The 21,498-nt window shown below is 52.7% G+C and overlaps 1 protein-coding gene across 2 annotated transcripts in view; it reads right to left on the minus strand.

Annotated features, from left to right (window-relative positions):
• OSBPL10 (oxysterol binding protein like 10) overlaps positions 1 to 21,498 on the minus strand; it is a 177,035-nt gene that overhangs the window by 19,592 nt on the left and 135,945 nt on the right. For both annotated transcript variants that reach the window (XM_004588256.3, XM_004588257.4), the window contains 2 exons: positions 17,942 to 18,152; positions 14,359 to 14,513 (listed from right to left, as the gene is read on the minus strand). In XM_004588256.3, the coding sequence (XP_004588313.2) occupies positions 14,359 to 14,513; positions 17,942 to 18,152 (366 nt within the window). The remainder of the gene's footprint in view (positions 1 to 14,358; positions 14,514 to 17,941; positions 18,153 to 21,498) is intronic.

Genomic DNA, 21,498 nt, shown 5'->3' on the forward strand with positions numbered 1-21,498 from the left:
TCCACAATCCCCCACATTCACTCACGGTCTACCTAGAACCTGCTTCCAGATGAGCGACAACATTGCTCACAGACCATGACGTGCTTTTTTTCCACCTGCTGGGCGGCAGGTAAGACCCAGACAACTCACCAGAAATGCTAGAGGTCACAGGTGATTAAAGGACACACCAGGGTCCATCCAAAGCAAATGCTTTATTAACCTGCCTGAGAGCAAAGCACCTCCCACTGAAGGCTCTTTCGTAACACAAGGGTGATTTCAGCAATCAAGGGCTTGCCCAGCCTCTGGTCCGACGTCTCTGCTCCCTTCCTCGCCAGCACTCCAAGAGGCGGCAGGCATTTAGAAACGTCTAAGTCGACATGTTCATAGCTATGTTCCCGAATTATTCCCCATCATCTCTGTTCACCGCTGGTCCCTGCCAGGCCTGGCTGAAGCCGGAGTTCGGCTCCTTAGGCCTCACCCTCTGTAGATCTCAGTGAGGCCTGGTGCCAGAACCCCACCATTCCACAGACATCAAAATCTACCACGTTCAAGTTCCCTACAGACAGCACAGCACAGCCTGTGCACAGCTCCCCATACACTTCCAATTATGTCTGGTACAACACCGCATACGGTGTAAATATTTGTTATTGTCCAGGAAACAGTAAGGACCAAAGATTCTGCACATGTTCCATGTAATCACTTTTTCCCTGAATATTTCTGGTCTATGATTGGTTGAATCCACGGATGCACACTCCAGGGTACTAAGGGTCGACTGTACTATCTGGTGCTGTAGGGGATGGTTCTGCCACGATATGCTGGGGAAAAAGATTGCAGGCACCTCTACTGCTCTCACAGACTGCATCCAGGGGAGGGAACCTCGGGAGCTGTGGAGTGCCCCAATTCCACACTGGGAAGTCAGGTGATGGAAGGCGTACAGCCCCATCAGCAGCCCCAAGATCACCCCACATCTCCTCCAGCACTATCTCCCGCCTCCACCTCTGATGTGCTACACAGGCCAAGGTCACTGCAGTGTTGAGGCTTGAGCAGGGACAGCAGGGCTTTCCACTGATATGCCTCCTGCTGCCACCTCTGGCCTCCATGTCCCTGCGAAGGATGGGGGCTGCCTCAGTTTGCCATGACCTCGCTCTTCCAAATGGACGCCACTGGAGTCCGACAACTGGGATGCTATCCCTCCCAGAAAGCAATGCACTGCGCTGCAGCTCCCTGCGTGTTGGCCAGTTGGACAGTCATGTAAGTTAGCAGAGCTCTCTTTTTCCCAGGGTCAGGGGGCAGGGGGAGGGCAGGGCATGGGATTTTGCTTTGGGAAGAAATAGGACAATCAGAGCCCAGTGAAATCAGATCCCTAGCCAGCACAGGCCCAAGGGGGCGAGAAGGGCTATCGGGTCCTTACTGCTGACTCAAACCCACCTTCCCAAGCTGCCCTACCCAGCAGGGAAAGAAGAGCCCCAGGCAGGCCCACAAACAGCCCCATGTGATGGCACAAATTCTCAACAAATTCTGCCAGGGCTAGAACAGGGAATTAGTGTGTGAGCACCAACAGTGTGTGATCTGTGAATTCCTCTACGTCACTGTCAGTTAATAATCACAGCTGGGTAGGTAGGGGGAATAAACGCCTGCCTTCACTGCAACACCAGGACTCAGTCTAGCTGCAGAAAAGGTCCCACCTCTACCTGCAGCCAAACTTGGGGGTGTGCGGCGAGGACAGCAGGAGCATCTGTCAGCGTCCAAGAGCACCCCCAGCTTGGCAGCCAGGAACACACCTGAGTGGCAGAAACCCAATTTCTTGCATTTTCACTTCCCAAGGCCTACAGCTGCAGGAACCAGAGGCCAAAGTGAGAGCCAAGACACAAGCCCAGGTCTTCAGACGTGGGGCGCAGGCATCCTAACCACCAGTTCAACCCCTGCATGCTCCCCCGCCCTACCCTCGTTCCTTAGGGGGTCCTCCTCCCTTCTCACCTGGGTGCCCCATTCTCACACAACCTCTGCATCTCTAGAAGTTTCCCTTACATAGCACGGACAGGTGCTCAAAGGTGGCATATGCTGTGCGTCTCCTGCTCAGAAGTACAAGCAGTGCAGGTGCCAGTGAGGGTATCCCGAAGCTGTTCACATCCCACCTGTCCAGGAGACCTGTGCCACGGGCCAGCCCGGCCACAAAGACGCATGCAAACCTCAAGATGAAATGCATATGGAAACATGTTCCAAAGAGAAGCAGGCTTTGCAATGAGATTTTTTTTTAAATTAAAACAAGAAATCTGATTTCAGGGTGTAGGATGCTAAACAAAATGAAACAAAATCAAGTAAGTAAGTAAGTAAGGATGGGGGCAAATGTGAAAAAATTCATCTTAAAAACTGTATGTTTACTGGAAAGGCAGATTTAGAGAGAGAAGGACATACAGATTTTCCATATACGCTGGTTCACTACCCAAGTGGCCACAATGGCCGGAGCTGAGCTGAACTGAAGCCAGGAGCCTCCTCCAGTTCTCCAATGTGGATGCAGGGTCCCAAGGCTTTGGGGTTTTGGACCATCCTCCACTGCTTTTCCAGACCACAAGCAGGGAGCTCAATGGGAAACAGAGCAGCCAGGACACAAACCGGTGCTCATGTGGGATTGTAGCACTTGCAAGGGGAGGATGAGCAGATTGCATCATCACATGGGCCCTAAAGCAAAAACTTCATAGATGAGAAAAGCAATGTCGTGGGCAGGATGAGGTTTAGAACATTACCGGGTAGGCCAGTGGTGACCTGGGACCCATGGACAATTTTTCTAACATCCACCACTATCCTAGAAATTGCAGAAATTGTGTGTGTGAGCACCACTGCAAAGGGAGTCCACAGCCCTTCCTGGACCCTCAAGCCATGGAAGAGATGGGTCCTTGGGGCAGGAAGGGAATAATCCCAGTCCCAGCAGGTGCACACACATCCTGGTCCAGAACTGTCGGCCCACACCCCCATGCAGTGAGAACGGCCTGCCCATGCCACGGTGGCCCAAGCTGGAGGGTGCCATGGTGGCTTGGGGAATACTGAGCTTTGCTTTCAACACAAATCGTAATGTTTTGCAAAAACCTCAATGTTTCGAAACAAATGAAAATGGCAAACAAAGTGGGAATTTTTACTTGTTTTTATTCAATACATAGATGTGACTGAAATATGATCTGGGTCAATTCTAGGAAAAAACGTAAGACAGTGATCTGCTGAGGCCACTCACTTCCCTACTGCAGGCTTCACTCCACCCCGCCTCCCAGCCCCAAACCAACCGCCCTCTCCCTCCTCCAAGGGCACAAACCACTCCCCCAGACCCTTCCTGCTTCAACCGTGACCTCACCGCCTGTTAACACCGGCCCTGGGCAGCCAGCCCCACACCAACAGTTTGCACTGCTTTGGTGTCCCTTCATCTGCGCATGCTCAATCATGTCCTCGCCCGGGTTGGGAGCAGCCCTCACACCATGCAGAGGCCCACATGGGTGCATGCACCAGGCCACACAGGGGCCTCCTGGCTCTCCTGGGCCAGGGCCCTTCCATCCCACATATGCAAGGGAAAGGATTCAAGCTGGGCTCATACAGACAGCCAGGACTGAAGCCAATGAGTAAACCTGCAGTGGGTATGTTCGAATAAACAACATCTTCCACAACAATATCACACACAACGGGTTAAGTTGTCTGCAACTGTTTTATCTGTCGCCCACATGACAAGGGCAGACCAGAAAACCAGGCAACACACAGCAGAGTCCCTGCTAGCAGCCAGCTTTGCAGCTGGATCATTTCAAAGCCAGACAGCTTTCTACAACACTGACAGCTTCGGGGGGGGGGGGGGGGTGCAGGCAGGCACGGGGTGCACTGAGCCATTACCAGATAATCTAGGCACCAAATGGCAAGTTCAGACATCCGGAAATATCCTTTCCCTGGCAAAGTGAAGAAACCTACTCATTTCTAGACCTGTAAAAGAATTCAGGGAGGCACAGGGGAAGACGGACCCTAAGCCCACCCTTAGAGAACCTCAAGTGAAAAAAAAGATTGGACACACTCCCTTCTGGGAAGGGTACCACCTCCCCACGGGCCACACACCACTTACTCCTGACACCTGTATACAACGTACAACAACAAGCAGCAATGGCTGCCAGGGGGGCCACAGAGGGCTGAGGACCCAAACAGCGAGTTCTGGCAGCACATGAGAGAGGCCAGCAGGGAAAAAAACGATTCTAAGGCTGAGACGGACACGTGGCGAAGGGACATGGAAGTAGGTCAATAGGAGTGGCAAGAGCAAGAAAAATCAAAAGGGAACTCGGCGTCTGGGACATGCAGGTGTCCAGGGGCCCACCAGCAAGCCAGCTTCCCCACCCTCCCACCCCACCCCGGTTCCAAATGATATTGATTTGGATGACGTTTATGAAATTTACCAAACCAAGGACCCACCCATTTTTTCGTTTCAACATTTACAGCATTATTTAAGTGAACTGTCACAGTCATTTCTGCTTCATTCCCACGGTGAGCCTCCCTCCACACTGGTTCTATCTTACATCCTACGAAGCCCTATGTAACAGCCCAGGGTCATGGCTGCTGTTTGCCCAGCTGCAGGTGAAGTTCGGTCCGACTCTGCGTCCATGTCCATCCCATTTGGAGAGCCTGAACGTGCCACGGCAGTTGGCAGTGGTCCAGTCAGTGACTCTCAGCCTCCTAGCGCATCACTCCCCAACAGGAAACTTAACCATCAAATGGCTACCCAGTCCTGCAGGAGGTGGGTGGACGGGGCCTTCACCATGACACGCTAGGACAAATGATGTCTGTCGAAGACACAGAACCACGAATGCCACGCGGCTGCTCCGGATGACCTACTGTCTTTTCCAGGCTTAGCACCGGCAGCACTTCTCCTCTGAACGAGTCTTGCTGGGGCCCGTCTCTGAGTCTCCAGAAATCGGCCATCCTGGCCGGCAGGAGGGTCTCTCGGCTGAAAGAACGGATGCTCCCCTTGGCTCAGAAGTCATGCCGAAGACAGATGTCGTGGGCGCGTGGTGGCGTTGAGGTGGGGTCGTGTGCACAGCTGATGGTCCGGGCCCTGATGCGGGGCAGCCACTCGAGGCTCCTACATATAGATTACCCTCTGCATGGAGCCACTTCCGAAGCCCCAGCGGCTGATGGTGCCTTCCAGGTCCCGCTGTATGGAGGGGAGACCTTAGCTTGCCATTTGGAGGTAGGTTCAACGGGGAAGGCACAGCCGACGGGAGCAGGTGCTCTCAACCTCAACAGGTCACAGGGCAGGCATAACCATAGGCATGGCAGGCTGGGCCCCCGCTGCCACGTTGGAGGTGTTCAGTTGGCTGTCACTGACATCACAATCCTCCGGCCGCCTCCCAGCGGGGCGCTGGCTCCGTGGCTCTAACCACACATACACACACATTGGCCACACTTGGCTCTCACAGACTGGAAGGACAGAGGTGCTTCCTGAGCCAAGGGGCCGACCTGCAGAAAGGTTAATTTTAAATCATAAACATACACCATGCAAGGACGCAGCAGTCAAACTTCTGGGGACGAGCAGGGGGAAGGAGGAGAGGCGGGACTGGGTGGAGGGGTATTTAACAGCAGCCAAAATAAACAGGGGCTCCTTCCCTAATGAGGGGAAGCATCTGCAGGGGGCTCAAGCATTCTCTCTAATTTCCATGGAGCACAGGGATTAGCAGTATGCCAGGGAGAGGGTGGCCGTGGTCTCACAGCCATGGGTGTGTGCACCTGCCACATGGGAGCTGCGAGTCCACAGACGAGCTGCTTCCCAGAAAAGAACAGAGAGGAAGGACCAAGCCCCCACACCGGGTGCTTCACAGCATCCGCTTGGTGAGCACACCCAGCACTAGATCACTAACACGGCCAATGACGACATAGCAGGGCTTCCCCGAAGCAAAGCTGCCTGGGGGTGGGGGTGTGCACCAGCAGCACAGCCCATGCTCATCAACCCCTGGCACGAAGGGCACAGGAGGCCACACAGACAGGGAGGCCACAAGGACAGGGAAGGTGACTGACACGGGTTGGGCAGATGGTGATGTAGCGCGGCAGGGCTCTGTGTGCTGGCTGCTGATCCAGGAGACACATCCCCCAGCCACTGCTCTTCCATCCACTGGGCTCAACCTCACCCAGGCAGCAGGCAATCAGCCTAGTGGTCAAGTCCCCGATTGCAATGCCCGGCTTCGAGTCCTAGCTCCCTCCCGTCCCCAGCTTCCTGCCATGCGCATCCTGGGAGGGCAGCGGGGATGGCTCAAGTTCCTGGGTCCCCACCGCTGCCAAGGGAGTCCTGGATTGAGTTCTAGGCTCCCTGACTTTGGCTTAATCCAGCCTGAGCTGTTGTGCACATATGGGGAGAGACCCAGCAGAGAGGAGTGCACAGTGTGTGTGTGTGTGTGTGTGTGTGTGTGTGTGTGTGTGCATGCGCGTGCGCCTTCCAAGTAAGTCAAGAGGAGGAAAATATTTTTAAAAGAACGGGAAAGGGCTCACTCGCTTCAGAGAGTGACCTACAGGCTAAGCACAGTTCCCAGGGGCTGCTCAGGAGCCATGCTGGCGGAACAGCCTGCAGCGGCCACCAAATACACAAGGACGCATCACTAATGTGTGGCCTCCTCCCCAGCTGCTGCCCCTCACCAAGCCGCATGACATCACCAACTCCTCTCCCAGGCTGTGCCAGCATGGAGAACGTGGGGCTACAACAGTTCCAGCCCTTGAAATAGTCCACAGTCCTGACCACAAAGCTGCTCATGTCTGCGGCCATGCCAGAAAAGGATTCCTGTCTCAACCAAGGTCATGTGCAGGCAGGCAGGCGGGCAGGCAAGAACAACGCAAGGCACTAAGCAAGCAGCAAAGGACAGCAGAGGGCCAGAAACAGAAGACCAGCCTCTTTAGCCTCAAGAAGGTTCGGGAAGACAGAGGAGAAACTCCATGAAGTCCTCACTCTAGTCCTGCTGGGGCTCTGCTCTGGCAAAACGAAGGGCAGTTACTCCAGAGCCCCAGACTCCAAGGACACCAGGGGCAGGTAGAAACATGAGCGCCCCCACCCGGCTCAGGAGGGGAGTGCAATCACGCCTTTTTCCAACCTGGGCCCAGCAGGTGAATTTCGACCAATCCCTCTGGACACAGTGTGAGCACTTTCACAGGGGCAACGCCCCACTTCCCACCCTACCTACCCAAGCCCTTGCCATGGGGCACAGCCACTCAAGCATGCTGCTCCACTTCTGATCCAGCTCACTTTAAAAAACCAGCAGAAAGTGGTCCAATCTTGGGTCCCTGGCCCCACAGGGAGAGACCCAAAAGAAGGACCTAGCTCCCCATGGCTTTGGTCTGGCCAGTCCTAGCCACTACAGCCATCTGAGGACTAAATCAACAAATGGACCATCCTTCCCTTCCCATCCAGCTCCCTGCTTGTGGCCTGGGAAAGCAGCTGAGGACGGCCCAAAGCCTTGGGACCCTGCACCCATGAGGGAGACCCAGAAGAGGCTTCAGGCTCTTGGCTTCAGACTGGCTCAGCTGCAGCCACTGAGGTCACGTGGGGAGTGAACCAGCAGACGGAAGATCTTTCTCTCTGTGGGAGGCCAAGATGAAGTTCTTGGTGGCCTTAGCTTTCCCCAGACTTGGCCACTGCGGCCACCTGGGGCCAGGCAGTAGATGGAACATGGTTCATTCCCAGCCCTGTTCTCATATTCATTCTTTTTCTCTCTCTTTCCCCCATTCTTGCCTTCCAAGTAAGGAAACAAATCAGTCTTTTAAAACAAAATAAAGAAGTATTAAAAGTTATATACATTTCTTATTCTCTTTAACAAAGGTTTACTTTATTCCGGGGGGGGGGGGGGGGCGAGAGAGAGAGAGACAATGAATGAATGAATATCTTCCATCCATTGGCTCACTCCTCACGTGTCCAAAACAGCAGCCACCAGGCAAGTCCAAAGCCAAGAGCTTAATCCAGGACTCCCATGAGGGTCCAGGGACCCAACCGCTTGTGCCACCCTCTGCTGAGTTCTCAAGTGCAGCAGTAGGAAGTGGCAAGCCGGGATTTGAACTGGTACCTAAATGGAATGCTGGCATTTCAGGAAGTAGTTTTACTAGGTTAAAGTCACAACACTCACCCCCTTTCTTATTCTTTTTTTAAAGGAAAGCAATTCTAGTAAGACAAGAAATACAAGTGAAAATATGGGACGACCTGAAGATGATTCCCCTAGACTTAACGACTGATGTGCTATTCTGCTACTGTCCTGGGTTGCTGTTTCCTCTCCCTGCGCATGGCTGCACGTCTTCCCCTCCTCTTCTACAGAGTAGGGATGAAGTTACATCGTGGGGCTTCGATTGCCAACACAGCGAGCTGCGCATGACACAGGACACCACGGTGTGCGCTTAGCTGCATGTGGGTGAAAAAAAAAGACCGAGAAGGGATCAGGGTTTTGCAGAGCGACAGGCGTGCACTGTTCCCAGAGGACACAGCATCACAGGACAACGACTGCATCTCAGGTTTCACCCATGTTCCCTTGACCTCCTGAATGCAGCATGATAGTCCGGGGCTGACTGGGACAAACACCCTTCTGGCTGCTGGTGCAGTATCTTTAAGACCCAGAGAACTGTCTGAGCTGACCACCTCCGGAGCCTGCTGCAACAGACCGTCAGAACCTACGGGTCCTCCTATCACCCACTCTTACCTTATTTGCACACCTATGCACACGCACACACACGCACAATCTACCTTCTTTCTTTCTGGTCACATCCGTTGCTATCCCTAGCTTTTGCAATTATGATTCAGTACACGGTAACCTCCATGCACAGCTCCATTAGTCGCCTGCAGATCTCCAACTTGGAAAAGGGAATGAAGAACTTGATTGACTTAGGCAGAGTCCAAAGTCTAGGTGACAGATATTCTACCCCTTCCTTCTGTAATACCCTTTCCCCAGGACCATAAATCTCCACGCACTGACTTCCCATCGTTGCAGAGGGAGCGTGGTCAGAGCCAGCAGATAAATCACCTTGACACAGTTCCTCAGCGTGGACAAATGGAAAAGTCAGCAGGTGGGCGGCCAGAAGCAGATTTCTACACTACAACTGTGCCATGGGACGGGACAAGCGCAAAGTGGGCGGGGACGGAGCTGTTCGATGTGGGGGGCCACATTTACACAGTGAGAAGTACCCCAACTAGGAGAATGCCAAGAATGTTCATACCACATCACTACAATCTCTCCAACGCTTCACCCCTCGTTCAGATCTGACTCTCACCGCAAAACAAAGCAGGCAAGGGCGAACGGGGAAGAGGGTGGCGCAGTCCCACGGGAAGCCCGTGGAGCTAAGGCCCTTGGCATTCACCGGTTTCCAGGCGCCTAATCCTTTGGGTAGGGCTGCACGACAGGACAGGCTGTAGCACCTGGTGAGGACTTTTTTCATATGCTCCAGCTCCCAACTGGCAAACGCGAGGGTTGACCTCTCCAACACTCCGCTGAGTGGTTATGTCACAAAGTCACCCGGGCCTGGGGGAGGGGGAGGGGAGGGGAGGGGCAGGAGGGAGGCGACAACAGGGAGTTCTCCTGGGGCCAGCCAGAGAGGCTCCCAAATGCAGCCCACAGGCCCTGCCAAGAAGCCGTTTGGAATTCTCTGAATTCTGCCCTGAAAGGCATTCCTTAGCTGAGCGGACCATACTTAGCACCCCTCATGGGAAAGCAACAGAAGGAGATCTTGCAAAGGTGGCAGACACTAAAATTAAAGTCCTCGAGGCTTCCCAGGAGATTACACTGTGATGCCTCAGGGGCAGAGAGCTCACCAAAATGGCCAGATAGTAAATCCAAGAGGGTCTGGCTCGAGGGACACAGGGCTGAGCTTTGTGCATGATGGTTCTACGGCTGCCCCTGCAGGAAAAGGCAGGCAGGCACAGGACAGAAAGCAGCTCTCAACCACAGGGGCACAGCACCTGCATCCGACCACCAGGCTCACCTCCCTCAGGGACCATCCCAGCCGCTCCAGGCCACAGGTGCACCGACAGCCACACCGCACCACAGCCTGCCTCTTGGCACGCTGACCTCAGAAACAAGCCCTCCTCCCCCGCCAAAAATTTTTTTTTCTTTTGCTTCTACTCTCAAGAGAGAATAATAGTTGGGAAATTGCCCCAGGAGACAGACTGGGTTTTGAAAACCTGCTGAACAAAGGAGCGCTACACGTGGTGGCCAGCACCCGGCAGGTCTGCGAGCAATACTGCTGACTCACACACAACCCAGATGATCAATCATGTCTTATTTTGCTGGGGAAACAAAGCATAATCACTAGGGACAGCCTGAATTCTTCCACCTCTTAGTTAAGTCCCAAGGGTGTAACAGCTAGGAGGTCTGAATGACCTGCTACATTCCCTCCATACCCAGAAGAACAAAGTCCAGACCATCAAATAACTACTTGAGATAACAGCATCAAAGTGGGGTACCTCAATAGTCTTCCCAAGGGCTATAGTAAGATTCCCACTTATAACCACCCCCACTTAGCACCTGTGCACTTTGGTCAAGGCCAATGGCCAGACTTGGTCCAAAGAATGGGAAAGTCTAGACAGCTCTAGGACACTGAAGTAATCTTTCATCCCAGGAGCATACTTAAGCCAGATGGGTTAGACTTACTCCTCCAGGAAGTCCATCGGGATGAGCAAGGAAGAGAGATGAAAACAAGATAGAAACAAACCCTTTAATCCTCAATGCCACCAATGGACTCACACTTATCAACTTCTTACAGTGGGCCCAGCGCAATAGCCTAGGATCCCAGATAGGTACCAGTTCATGTCCTGACTGCTCCACTTCCCACCCAGCTTCCTGCTTGTGGCCTGAGAAAGCAGTCGACGACCGCCCAAAGCCTTGGGACCCTGCACCCATGTGGGAGACCAGGAAGAAACTCCTGGCTTCATGTTGGCTCAGCTCTGGCCATTGAGGACATTGAAGAGTGAACCAGCAGAGGGATGATCTTTCTGATTCTCCTCTCTCTAAATTTGCCTTCCCAGCAAAAACAAATACATCTTTAAAAAGAATTCTTATGGCAGGTTAAGTACATGCACAATACTTTTCCTGTTTAAAATATTCGCTTATCTGTGTGAAAGAACAACAAAGAGCAAGGGAGGACTGGCCTGGGGGAGATGGGCCAACTGCTGCTCAGGCCGAAAGTTCTATCTGGGTCTCCTATAAGGGCACAGGAGCCCAACGTCTTGGGCCAGCTTCTCTCTGCATTCCCAGGCACAACAGCATGGAGCTGGGTCGAAGTAGAGCAGCCAAGACTTGAACCAGCAACCAAACAGGATGGTGGAACTGCAGGTGGGGGATTCGCCTACTTATAGTACACCAGCGGTTCCCACACAGTACTTCTCTAAGTGAGCTGGAGTCTCCACGGAAGACTCAGAGGCGGGTCTACCTCAGTGAAATTGAGACCCACAAGCCTGGTTAGGAAGGGACTGGCAAGCTGAAAATAACCACCACATGGAGACCATCTGCTCAGGGTCATTTGTGGCTACAAAAGACACCGCGTCTCTCCTGTGCCACATTCCAACCTGCCAACTACCCAGAAGACGGAGTGGAAACAACTCAAGGCACTTCAGTCGGGAAGGAGCGTGAATCAGGACTTCTGGAATCCCTGCACGGATCAGAAGAGCCGAAGGCAAAGGGTCTTTGTGCTTCGGGACGCAAGGACACGCCTATGTAGGGGGGCCAGATCCAGCTGCTTCTCACAGCCACACAGCTGGGAGCAAGACCTCAAAACGCTGAGACGGGTCACTGGAGACGCCTCCCGACACTCGTGCCCGCATGCCCTGCCCGACAACCGCACCAGCAGGAGGCACCTGGCCACACACTGGCAAACCTAGCTGGACAAAGTCTGTGAAATCATTACGCTTCAAGTCTTTCCATTCAAGAGGGTGCAGCGAAGAGTCAGCCCCCAGAGCCTACCGCAAACTCCATCCCTGTGACCCTAAACAAGGCCTCCTTTGATGAAGAAAGCACACAATCTTCTGTTGGTTCAAGTCTACATTTGAAAGGGTGTTAAAGAGTTGAAAAAATGGTGCTACTCATAGCTGAACCCCACATCCCAACTCATCGTGTAAGATCCCACAGTCAGACGGGCTGTCGGCCCAGCGGAATGGCATTTTCAGATAGCTGCCTTTGCTAACAGCCAACCACAACTCCCTTCTAACTCAGACAAAACCCAGGGCTCTCATAGCTTGCATTCTGCTGGAAAGTAAACAGACTAAGCTTGAAAAATGCACTAATATTCTAGATGGATACTATTTTATGGCAAGCTAGCACCGCACAGGGGGAGATCTCCTTTATACACTAATGGTTTATTTTTTTCCAATGCCAAAGACCTAAGCCGTGATAAACACAGTAAGCCAGAAGCAAACCATCTATTCAGCTAACAAACCACAATAACCACAATTCTTAAAATTAGATCTCTTGTGACTGTTTGCCTAAGTAACCACATTCTTTACATCAAAAGGAAGCTTTCTCCTAAGGCACTGTTGGCCTGCAGGCATTTCGCGTGGTTCCTTCTGCAGCCACCCTTCCAGCGGACAGGTGACAGGAAACCATCTCCTTTCTGTGACAGCAAAGTGACTGGGTATCTAGTCCTTGCCTTCTATTAAGACAGGAAAATCGGACGAAGCATGCTGGCCTCAAAAGATAAACCGCGTCTTGCCAACACGGACAGTTTGGGTTTGAGGGTCATTTACGCACGTCGTCATTTGCAAAGGAACTCTCCCTCTCCCTACTCCACACGACGGGAATCTCTGCCCACTGCAAGGAATCCTCCTGCAAGAGCTTCTGTTCCTCTGGCAACAGGATGAAGGCTAAAAATGACAGCCAGTAATATTAATGATCGCTCCTAACTAATGGGAAAGCTCTGCCTAGGTCTTCTCCTTCAGGGCATTTTCAACAACCTTGAATTTGGAGCGAGTTTCTTCTTACAAACGATTATACACTATCCCCTGTCGATGGGCCTCGTAGTGGGGTGACACCAGCGGACCCTGTCTCCCCACATGTCAGGGAGAAGCAGAGCCCACCCCAAGGGGGCTGCTGTGAGGCAGAGCCCCTGCCCAAGGAAGCCAGGCTGTGATGTCGCAGCCCCTGTAGGGGTGAGCCGGAGAACACGGCTGGGGAGACCAAGAAATGATCGCTAAAGCTCTCCTAACACGTCACTGTTCTATCCTCCCTCTAGAGTTAAGATTTTAAATAGGTTCATTTCAGTGTAAACCACCCCCCACCCAATGTTCTTTTCCAGAAAAATCAAGGATGTCGTATTATTTTCTCAGTTCTTTAGCAATCATACACCCACCCCCTTCTCAAACACCAACCCAGCCGGTCCCTCAATGTGCCTTGTGCCTATGGGGATCCTGGCACACCCACTGTCACCCACTTACCTTGCACACAGCACTGTGTATTTTTCCAACTGGTACTGGCACATGGCACATGCCAAATGCCTTTCTAAAATTCATATCCCCCATTTGCTCCATCTCCTGCCCAGGCACCTGCAAGATGCTCACCAACACACGTGCCTAGGCAGCTGGATGTTGCCACTACAAAGCTCTGCTACTAAGTCACTGGCAGAGCCAACCATCACGTGACTCTTGGAGGAAACTGGTGGCTGGATGCAAGCAGCCGCCTGGGGGCTCTCAAACTCACGGAAGCGGCGCTGTGAGTACCACACCGCATCAGGCCTAAAAGGAGTTAAACCGAAAGGGAGATCTCCTACACGTGGTAAATGTACGTCTCAGCCAGAGTGTGTGAAGAGGGCGCGTGTGTCAAAAGCAAAATGAAGTTCATGCATGACACGAAGCAAATCCGGCCCAGGAACTGTGTGCCTGGCTGCCTTCCAGCTGCCACCATGCAGAAGCGCAGGTCAGGAGGCTGGTGCAAGCCTGGCCAGGGGCCAGTCAAGACCTGCAGGGGCTGTTCCCTGCAGGGCAAGGCAGGCGGTGACCGCCCCCTGCAGCCAGCACCCTGGCCAAGATCAGCACAGTGCCTCTGGGAAGCCCGACCTGGAGTGGAGTGTAGGGGGCAGGAGCTTGCATCCGCACAAGCCATTCTTCAGCGGAGTGCCAGAATGGAGTGTAACTGCCCCTGTCATGTCAATCATATCATATCCCCGGGCTTGTTTTACTTGTTCCCACTGGAACAAGTGGGAATGAGGAAGATTCCCATTTCAAGGCAAGTAGGCGAGTCCGCGCTCCGAGGCCCACAATTCAATCATGGCAGCTACCAGGCACAAAAACCAGAGGAGTGGCAGGCATGCGCCTGGCTCACGCCATCTCATTCAGCTCTCATCTCTTCCCATTGAGGACCAAGAGCCGAGTGAGTTAGATCTGTGAACAAGCGACGACACAGACCACCCCGCACTTACCTCAGGCTCCGGCTGCGGGGTCTGCCCGTCTTCGGCGGAGTTGGGTAAAACGGCCCAGGTTATGTTGGCACTGGCTGGTGGCAAGGAGCCGAGGGTCCCGTTCCTCAGCTGCTCTGTGGAGTGTGACTTGGGCCCATGCCATCCCAGGATGTTTTCTGAAACAAAGACCCAGCATGATGCCAAGTGTTGTCCAAATTCATCATTAAAGCCTTTGCCCCTCACGGCCCGAGGCTACCCATCTCCTGCGAATTTGATGAAGCACACGGGGGATGCCCAGCGTGGGATGAGGCTGGAGTAGAGCCTTGACCTTCAACTTAGAAACGGAGCTCTGTGCAATACCAGGATGACAGCTGCTTTTTCCCAGCCCTGGACACAATACCTTTACAATGCAAAGTGAAAGCCTGATTTTATCAAACAACAACGACAACAAAAAAAATCACAGTTGGATCAGCTTAAGATTTATTTTATTTTTATTGGAAAGTCTGATATACAGAGAGGAATACAGACAGAGAGGAAGATCTTCCATCCGTTGATTCACTCCCCAAATGCCTGTGCTGATCCAAAGCCAGGAGCCCAGAGTTTCTTCTCAGTCTCCCACATGGGTGCAGAATCCCAAGGCTTTGGGTGGTCGGCGACTGCTTTCCCAGGCTTCAAGCAGAAAGCTGGATGAGAAGCGGGGCTGCCAGGATTAGAAGCAGTGTCCATATGGGATCCTGGTGCATGCAAGGCAAGGACTTTAGCTGCTAGGCTACCGTGCCAGGCCCCAACTGTGTTTCTGAGGTCAAAGAGCATGATAAGTAGGGCTCAAAAAGATGCCTGATAGTGTGACCACACAATGTCTCCCCACCCCCATCACCAGACTCACCCAGGCATGGTGTGTGTCAGGAGGCCCAATTTATGGACAGATGAATGCACCCCACTCCAGAAGAAACACCTGCCCTGGACCCAGAGTGTTGGCTCAACTGGTTCATCCTCCCTCTTCAAGTGCCAGGATCCCATATGGGCGCCGACCTCATCCCAGCTGCTCCACTTCCCATCCAGCTCCCTGCTTGTGGCCTGGGAAGGCAGTCAAGGATGGCCCAAAGCTTCGGGACCCTGCACCCATGTGGGAGACCCGGAAAAACTCTTGGTTCCAGGCTTCAGATTGGCTCAGCCCCAGCCACTGTGGCCACTTGGGGAATGAACCAGGAGATGAAAGATCTTTATTCTCTGTAAATCTGCCTTTCCAATAATAAATATTTTAAAAAGCAATAAGGAATAGACAGCAATCCAGCAAACTGCAAGTTTTATTCCACTTTTTCCTCCAACACCAACTCTAACATTGTTTTATTAAGGCTCACGGTCTGTGACAGTTTCCATGTTTGCACATGGGGCAGGAGTTGCCAGGGAGTAGCGCACCCCACTGCACAACAATCCTGCCATGAAAAATGACAGGTCTCACACTCAGCCGGTGTACATTCTGCAAATCCTGTTCTTGGTCTAACGGCAAGGGCAAGAGTGGGCGGTTGGGCTCAGTTGCTAGGTCTACTTCTGCTACCAGCTCGCTGCCAGCATGCATCTCTGAAGACAGCAGGTATGGCCCAAGCAGCTGGGTCCCTGCAACCACATGGAAGCGCTGAACTGGGTCCCTAGCTCCCAGCTGTGCCCAGTCCTGGTCACTGAAGGCACTCAAGGAATACGCCAGTGGATCGAGGTGTTCCTGGGCAACGTCTTTCCTGTTTTTAAAAATAAATAAAAATACATAAAATACAAGCAAGAGTAAATGCTACAAGAGAGGCTGGAGGCTATGTGATCCTGTGATCTAAAACTTAACCATCCAGGCTCTCAAATGCTCCATCCATGAACTAATCACACCACAGGTTTTTCACTTGAGTTACTCAACGGGAAAGCCACACACAGCCCAGGCTTGCAACACCCAGGGAATCAGGGAGTTGAAGCAAAGTACCAGGCAGTAGAGACAGCAACATGGGATTGCTATGTACGCTGCTGTGCACATTACCATTCAGCCCAGAGACATGGTTACGCAAAAGCTCTCCCTCTTCAAACATCAGCGTCAGACCACAAAGCCCTGCTACACCTCCAGATGCCTCGCTCAGTCTCCTTCTCACAGGGCTGTTCAGCGTGCTCAAGTCACACTGGAGTTCACCACTTCAAACCAACCAAGTTCATGGCTGCCTTGGGGCCTTTGCCTCAGCTGCTCCTTTGTCTGGCCAAGTGCAGCTCCTCCAGGCCTTCACCCCCAGGGGAGGCTGACTCTCGTTTCTACCCGGGGGCTCGGCTCCACGCCACTTGCTGGGCAGGCCATCAGGGCCTCCCTGTCACAGTGGCGGCCAAGCCCCGCCCCCGCATCCCTGACCACTGTGCTTCCTGTCCGCAAAGAACTCAAACACCTGGAACTCGGCTGCTTGGCTGCTTTACTGCTTTCCTGTCTCCTCGGCCAGCTCCTGAGGGTGGGGACACCATCGCCGCTGGTCATGAATGTGTCCCCAGATCATCGTCTGGGAGGAATTATGCGGTCACCTAGCAGGCATGCAACAAGCAGAGTTGGGGCCAGTCAGTCTGCATCCCATATGGACACCTGCTTGGGTCCCTGCTCTTTCACACTTTCAAGCCTGCTCCACGTTAATGCGTCCGGAAAAACAAGAGATGGCGCACGTGCTTGGCCCTGCTGCTCACACAGGTCACCTGGAGGGAGTTCCAGGACCCTGGACTTGGCCTAACCCAGCCCAGTCAATCCCTCCCTCCCTCTCTTCACTCCCTCTGTAACTCTACATTTCAAATGAATCAAAAAACTTTTTTCCTTAAAAAAAATATTCAGAGATAGCAAGTCACAAGGGTTGTAACTTTGGGGTATCCTAAAAATGAAAAGATGGCAAGAAGAGAAGACAGAAAATAGACCGGTGGTTTGGCCAGAACTGGGGAGCAGGTGGGAGAGGATGGGGCTTACTACTCAGTAGGTACGGAAATTGAGAACTGCTTTTCGGCTCATCGCCCTACTCTGGCCGGATGCAAGCAGCCATCTGTTTTCACCTCCGATCCTTCAATCTCAGCTTCACATCTGCTCTCGGATTAAGCTCGCCTCCAAAAGGACTGGGGCTTCTTAGGAAAGCACCCTAAATCTCAGGCTTTAGGATACAGCCCTGGAAATCCTGCTATCATGCATTCTAAAGAAATCCCTGTACAGACCCCAGCCCGGGCCCCTTCTGAGGATGCATGCCACAGCCGGGTGACTGGGGCTGCAGTCCACGTGTGAGCAGAAGGGATTAAAAAATGAAAATAAAAGAACAGAAGCTGCCCACTCACAGACCTTGTCTAAGGAGAGGCGGCCGAGGGCTGCAGTCAGCAGGTGCCGAAGGAGCCCCAGGTATTCACACAAGTCAGTGTTAAGCAGATCACATTTCTCCTTTATAGCAGGAAACTGGCCCCCAACCAGAATGGGACAGGAGCATGGAGGAATGGGGTCACACTTGGATACAGGGATAGGTGGATAAGCAGAGGAGGGACGGAGGTAACGGGGAAGACCTTCACCCACACTGACATGCAGACGAGCCCCCAGGGGACAAGGTGGGGAGGGAGGTCTTACCTGGGGCCCCAGGCTTGTGGCCGGGCTGGCCCACCTGGTGCACACTCTGCTGGAGCAGGCTGAGGCACTCCCCAAGGCAGCTGAGGGTGGCAGCAGAGGTAGCTTTCAGGAGCAGCAGGTCCTGGTCCAAGGCAGTGAGAGGGCCTGAGCCCGGCAAGGATTCGATGGCGTGCACCAGGTTCTTCTGCTGTCCCTCCACCTGATTCATCATCTACCAAAATGGGCAAGAGGGCAAGGTGGTGAGTGTGGGGAGTGGGTTTGGGTGCTCAGTACACGTACACACACACACACACATATACACAAGCCCTCCGACATGCCAGATTTCACACCTGTCCCTCATGCAGCCAACCAAAGGCATGTTCGTCTCAGGAATCTTAGAAGGCTAGAGCTGGACAGGATGGCGAGGCCACCCAGGTGTCCCAAGAAACTCGTTCAAAGTAGAAGTCCTTGCAAAGCATCCTGGAGGTTCTTCCGCTAGGGACAGGCCGGGGCTTTTCCTGCAGAGCAGGCTCCATGCCCCTGCTTTCCCTGCAGCGCCCCCTGCCGCCAACATCCTTTGCTGTCCAAAGTTACAGAAATGGAAGTAAAAGGTGGAGTAGGAGGGAAGCGCAACCACCCCCACTCCACGCGCGGAAATGCTGGCAGGATGCGACATTCCTACCACCAGAAAGTCGCCAGTCAGCTGAGAAAAAGCTCAGCCTTGCTCCCCAGCTTACACCGAGACAGACCGAGATAAGCCTGACGTGTGGCCTGGCTTCAATTGCTAAGCTTATCGGAAGATACACGGCAGCCTAATTGTGTGTCTGAATTGGCAAATCAAAGAGCAAGGAGCTGCCGAGGTACAGAAGGACCGGAATGGCTCTCTGGCCAAGCTCATTACAACTTATCTCATGAAACAAGATGGACACAAGTGCTTAGCCTGGATCCAGCCGACAATTAGCCATCCTGAGAAGTGGAGGAGCTCAGGCCACCTGCCCCGAGTCCCAGAGATGCCTGACACCAGAGGCGGCGCCCAAGTGGGCCACCATTGCTTCGGTGCCCCCTTAAGGGGTGTCCTTAATTCAGAGCAACACTTCCTGACTTGTCCGTTACCTCCATAGGGTCCCTGCTGACAGTCATTCTGTGAAGAACGCTGCCCTTGGACCCAAAACTCATTCCACACTTAGGGCGCTGCCACACGTGGGAGACCTAGAGGAAGCTCCTGGTTCTGGCCTCGTCCAGCCCTGGCTGCAGCAGCCATTTGGGTGGGGGAAGTGGAACAACAGACAGAAGACACGTGACACTACTCACCCAAACAGGAGCCATTAGCTCCAAATTATTAGAAAAGGTCTATTTCACTAACATGATACGGAGCATCTCCACCGTACAGTGCACACCCACAGTTGAGGCTGCACACTGGCCATAGGTAGGCCTAGTCATTCTGACTCATAAAGCACATGGGGCATAACAGGGGCTCAGCGAGTGTTCATCTCTGTCTGGTCTTTGCTTAAACGCTAGCATCTCTTAAAAGCAAGGTTCTTTCTGAGCCCCTGTATTTAGGGCCTCAATCTCCGGTCCAGTCCCCGACGTGCCCTTTTTATCCTTACAACTTACTCCACAGCTCACACCATCGTCCAACTTCACCTGTCATGTTTTTCTTACGTTCCTTTAGGCTCACAAGTGAGCAGGGATCATTACCTGCGTTGTGGGCTAAAACATTCCCAGTTCAGTAAACAACGCCTGAATCAATGAATCCAAACCTCACTGTTGTCTCCCCACAGTGCAATAGAACTCACGCAGGACTTAACGTCCCCAGAAATCATGATCCTGGATGAGCCGTACGTGGACGAAGACTCAGCAGAGGCTAGTATCTCTATTATCACATTGAGTCTGCAAAGGAATACTGCCAACTGGTTTAATTTAACTCCAAGCAAGATAAAAACGTTTATGTATTAATTGATTGTCAACTATATGTATAATTGCTGGCAGTTAAGGAGAAGCGAATTTCACGCTCTATTGGCAATAGTCAGCATTTCTGGAAGTTCTTACCATAACACCGTGCCTTTGAAAAATGATTTGGAAAAAGGAATATAATGATGAAGTAGATAATAAATTGCATTTTTTACTATCATGCATGATGCTGTAACGCTTAAGAGAAAACGTGAGTAGAATCAAGCTGTAAAATCCACTTAATTTTAATCAACAAAAAGAATTCTATGTTGCAATTACACAGTACAGGATAAATACTGGTTGTTTCACAAGCACACGCTATTATGTAAATCTCTGGTAATAAAAACACAGAACCAACTTACAGAATGTCCTGCTCTTATTACAACAGGGGCACGTGGCCAGAGGTAGAGTTACAACATCAGCTCTCTGAAAAGCAGTTAGCCAAGAGCCTACAGCCCCACCACACACACCCACACCCACACACACACACAGTTCTCCTACCTGCTGCTATACTTCTGAAATGCCCACAACAGCTTGGGCAGGGCCAGACAGAGGCGAAGAGCCAGAAATTCAATGTGGGTCTCCCACATGGCACACGGTGTGCACACTGGTAGACGACTGCAATGGACAAGCAGAGCCAGAACTGAAGCCCTGGTAACTGACCTGGAATACAAGGACCCCAAAAGGCATCCTGACCACTGTGTCAGATCACTGATGTCCCACGCTAGAGCAGGGAGGCAGAGTCAAAGGGACAATGTCGGGGAAAATGACTGGTTCTGGGTGGGAGGGGCCAGAGGGGCTCACGGTGCTCAAAGTCAAGGCACGGCCACATCCTTGGCTTGCAACAGCTCTCCTGGTAAAAACCAAACACTGGAAACAAATCAAACCCAGCAGTCATTGGCACACAGCAGACAGTCCCACAGATCCATTTTCTTCACTTCATCCACGAGACGACAAACATCCGTCATCTGTAACGACACTGTGGATGCCAACTTTCACTCTATACGAGCTTTGAGACTCCAAACGATGTCAAGTGCAACCCGAAAGAAACGCAGGCATCCTGGGCCCCCAGAGCTGATGACAGCTTCAATGCTTGCCGAGGCCAAGTGGACACAGGAAGAGGCTGCAGCAGGCTTTGGAAGAAGGGCTGCTGAGCCACTTCCAGCGCTCACTCACGTTACTGGCAAGCACCCAGAGAAAACTAATGTGATAGCGAAAGATGACGCTCAGTAGACAGAAGTCTTCCTCTTCTCCCGACGTACCTAAAGGTTTGTCCAGCCAGCAGTCTGGCCCACAGCCTGAAGCCCACCATTTCATCAGAATGCCCTCATCCCACATCAAGGTGCCCTGGTTTGCCACCCGCCTGCGGCTCCTGATGCTAGCTTCCTGCAAATGCACACCAGGGGAGCAGGCAGGGCATGGCTCAAGGAGTCACGTGCTTGCCACCGCCTGGGAGGAGCTACTGGCTCCTGGCATCAGCCCCTCGGCCACTGTAGGCAGCTGGGAAGCGAACCAGCAGAAGGAAGCCCTCTCTGCTTTGCAAATACATTCCAGCAAAAGTGAAACTACTTATTTTCATGACACAAGTTTCCGAGCAGAGCTCCGAACACATCCAAAGTGCATCCCCA

Source organism: Ochotona princeps, chromosome 30 (genome assembly GCF_030435755.1).
Source record: "Ochotona princeps isolate mOchPri1 chromosome 30, mOchPri1.hap1, whole genome shotgun sequence".
Lineage (NCBI taxonomy): Eukaryota > Metazoa > Chordata > Mammalia > Lagomorpha > Ochotonidae > Ochotona > Ochotona princeps.